This window comes from Miscanthus floridulus, chromosome 7, assembly GCF_019320115.1.
Source record: "Miscanthus floridulus cultivar M001 chromosome 7, ASM1932011v1, whole genome shotgun sequence".
Classification (NCBI taxonomy): domain Eukaryota; kingdom Viridiplantae; phylum Streptophyta; class Magnoliopsida; order Poales; family Poaceae; genus Miscanthus; species Miscanthus floridulus.
Window position 1 is genome coordinate 31,649,541 of NC_089586.1, and position 3,728 is coordinate 31,653,268.

The window sequence follows — 3,728 nt, forward strand, 5'->3', positions numbered from 1 at the left end:
AAGCTGGAGACTGGGTTAGCACATGATGACTACTACTTTGGACCCTGGCATCATGTGATTACGTCACCTATTGCCAGACTCGAGGACTAAGAGGGCACACTTCACCTAACAGTGAATGTGCTTATTTCTGGACTTGGTCTTCTATAAAGCGACTAAGTCGTAAACTGAAATAGTTCAAGATCCCTGTTTCGGCTCTAAGAGTCAATTTTGCCTAAGGCATTGATGCTAAGCATCTCTCTTCGTTTATGAGGGACTAAGTTCCTCCGCGCTGACTAAGTCAGGGACGCTAAGCATCTAACTTCGCTGCCCGGAACCTAAGTGGGCACACTTCAACTAAGATGGAGACTTCAAAAAAATTACTTGGGCTCCTTACATCCTGCCGACAAACCTCGACTTCACGTGAGTCCGAGCTCGGCTCCCAGTTGAAATGCTCGGACATCTGCTTCAATAGCTCGGACGCCTTGTTCGACAGTTCGGACGCCGTGTTCGACAGCTCGGACGACGTGTTCAACAGCTCGGATGCTTGTTTCAACAGCTTGGCTCCTAGTTAAACTGGTCGGACGCCCGCTCCTAATGACCGGCGACAAGCTGAACTGCTCGGACAAGCTCAAGACGGTGTTGCTCGACGGATAGAAGACGCTCGGAGACTTGCTGTGGGATATAACTCCCGATACCCACAGGGCTGTACATGAGCCGAGCCGCCAGGGGAGGCCTAGCATGAAAGACTACGCCGCGCGGAGCACGGCACATGTCGGCGTGCTTCGCAAGACTGCATGAAGATCCCTGACGTTCAAGAATGATCTGTTCGGATATGCTAGATTCCGCAATCTATGTACTTCCTATCTTGTAAACCGATTAGGATAGAAACAATCGACCTGTAACCCTACCCCCGGCCTATAAAAGGCGGGTAGGGACCCCCTCGTTTTTATCGAATCTCTCATAATACAATCCACAAAGACACATGACGTACGGTATTACGTCAAACTGACGGTCTAAACCTGTCTAACCGCTGTCTCTTGCGCTCTGTGTGACCATATGGTTCTCTCACGCGCAACTCCATCGATTTATCTACTACTGTGGACATTCCATTCGGTAGACCGTCGGACGTATTTCGTGGACCAGAACCGCATTATTTATAGGATGGAGACGGTAGAAGTCAGGTTTTCGAATGCATATTAACCAAGACTAAATCCACAAGATTAACAACATGTGCCCCATGCATCAATCTTTGGGGAGCATCTTTTGAGCAAAAAGATCAATGAAAACGCTTTATTTATTTATACTGTGACAGTTTTTGGAAACACCTGTACACATAAAGGCTACTTAAACTTTCACTATACATGCATGCCTACTCACTTAATTATTACATAACTGTACATTGATCATTTATATTTATTTATTAAAACGAAAGCTCAACTGAAGACACTAGTACTACTGCCGGGGAAAGATCGAGTATTTTCTCTCTCTCCTGAAGTAGGAGTATATTATAATGGAGTTAACCTCAGACGTCCTACTCCTTGCCACAGACGTACGTCGTCCTGAGTCCTGACAGGGTGTGCAATGCAAATGCAACCGGAAGTGGTGCTGCAGTGCAAATGGGATGCGCGTGCGATGTCCGTCGGCGAAAATGAGACCTCAGCTCGTCACTTGGACATCCACGGGCGGGGAAAATGGGAACCAACTTGCATGATTTCGTTGCATCGGGCCCGGTCGAGGAAAGCGAAAGAGGTGAGCTGGAACCGTCATTATCGGCGGAATCACGAGCACCGGTGAAGTCAATTGCGCCCGCGTGCTTCAATCACAGGAGAGATGACACCGCCGACGACCCACGTCGACAATAACAATTGCGCTTGCCTGCTTCGATTGGAGCGAGAGCGTTGCGAATTTAAATTACTTGGGAGAGCGAAAGAGAGACCGCGGCCCGGGCAGCGGGGCCGGGAGAGATCAGCTTGGGAGTTGAGAACGAGAGGACGAGGGAAAGCTTGAGAGACAGAGGGCGACGAAAGCAGGGGATGGGAGAGCGTGGGTGTGTTCGGGGTGTTAGGCAGGCAGCTCGCCGGCCAGGCAGCGCCATTCAGGCTGCCTGGCCGGGAGCAGGAGCACAACTAAACAACCCTTGTGGTGCCCGCGCCGCCCACGTCTATCGATCCTTGCCGCCGGCCGCGTGCAGGCAGTGCGCGCGAGTGCCTGGCTTGCTTGTTTCCGTTCCGCCACTAGCAAAACAGGACGTTCTACCGTTTCACGCTTGTGGATGGACGGACGATGGGGGAGGGTTGGTCGTCGCGAGGATCCGTCCCCGACCGCTCACGTCTTCTTCTGAAAGCAGAAGAATGCGAGGAACCCACCGCAGATGGTGGCGAGGCCCGTGACCCAGACGACCGCCGCGACGGCGGCCGGCATCACGGCGGCCACCTTGTACGAGAAGAGGAGCGTGAGCGCGGACGTGAGCAGCCACACCGCCAGCTTCAGCCACTCCCTGAGGGACGACCCGGGCTCCGCGCGCTCGTACCGCCGCAGGCAGCAGAAGAGCAGGAGCAGGTCGGCGTACGCCGACACCACGAACGCCACGTCGCCGCGGTCCGGCCAGCACCGGTGCAGCGCCATCCCGGAGCTGAACGTCAGGTACGCGAACCCCGCGGCCGGCAGCCACGGGAAGCTGCTGGCGACACGGGCGCCCGCGGCGTCGAGCGGCTGCCCATCGCCGGCCTCGTGTGGCTGCGGCGGTGCTGCTGCGTCCTGCTGCTGCAGCAGCGGCTCTCGCGCGACGGGCGTCGCCACGGCGCGTACGCCATCATTAGGCATTGGTAGTTTGATCTTGGAGTGCATCACCATTCACCGGAGCCTGCTTGTTGCCATGTCGCATGGTGTACTGGACCTTATATAGGTCCATGAGAGGTGAGCGGCGTGTTCGCTCGTACTATTCATCCGGCTTTAATCCGTATAGATTAGCCGTAGAACAATATTTAATACTAGCCGAACGCAGCCGAGAACGCGGAACAAAAGTCAAGTTGCCTCAGCGACCTCTCGTGGTACCTTTGTGCAGGGACGCGAAATTTCCTGCAACCTTTCCTGGCGTGAGTAGCCACACAATTATAAAGGTCTTGTTCCAAAAAGTTTTCCCAAAAAATGCTACAGTATTAATCACATCAAATCTTGCGATACGTGCATGAAGCATTAAATGTAGACGAAAAAAACTAATTATACAGTTTGGTTGAAAATCGCGAGACAAATGTTTTGAACCTAATTAGTCCATGATTGAATACTAATTGCCAAATAAAAACGAAAGTGCTATAGTAGCCAAATTCCTAAATTTTACCCGACTAAACGAGGCCAAAGTCTCCATCGTTCGGTAGCTGAGTCGTCTCCGCTTGTCGGACATGAGTTTTGGAGCGTGGGAACCGCGAAGATGCGACCACGATTGATAGCGACGTGTGAATCGACGCGGCATCGGAAATTTCTTGTGCGCTCCGGCCTCCGGGGCTCCCAAAGTCCCAAACCGGACGGCGGGGGGCAGTTCACGCGATTCATCAAACGGGGGTCCAGCCGTGCATGTGTGAACGAATACAACCAGCGACGGTTCGCTGTATGTTTTTAGCTGAGACTTATCAGTCATGATATAATATTTTTCTCTTATAATAAATCAGCACTAATTAGACTTATCAACCTAGAAACCAACCGGCAAACAGGTTACAGGTCGAATATAGGAGCGGCAATAGGATTGCTTGACA

At 52.4% G+C, this 3,728-nt stretch overlaps 1 protein-coding gene across 1 annotated transcript; it reads right to left on the minus strand.

The window, feature by feature from the left end:
- Positions 1 to 1,255: 1,255 nt before the first annotated feature.
- On the minus strand, positions 1,256 to 2,918 carry LOC136466819 (uncharacterized). Its single transcript, XM_066465338.1, has one exon. The coding sequence runs from the start codon at positions 2,830 to 2,832 to the stop codon at positions 2,305 to 2,307; it is 528 nt and encodes a 175-aa protein (XP_066321435.1). The 5' UTR covers positions 2,833 to 2,918; the 3' UTR covers positions 1,256 to 2,304.
- Between the last annotated feature and the right edge of the window lie 810 nt (positions 2,919 to 3,728).

What these genes read in the sequence shown, in the direction of transcription:
- LOC136466819 (XM_066465338.1), bottom strand. Translation starts at nt 2,832, where the DNA reads ATGGTGATGCACTCCAAGATCAAACTACCAATGCCTAATGATGGCGTA.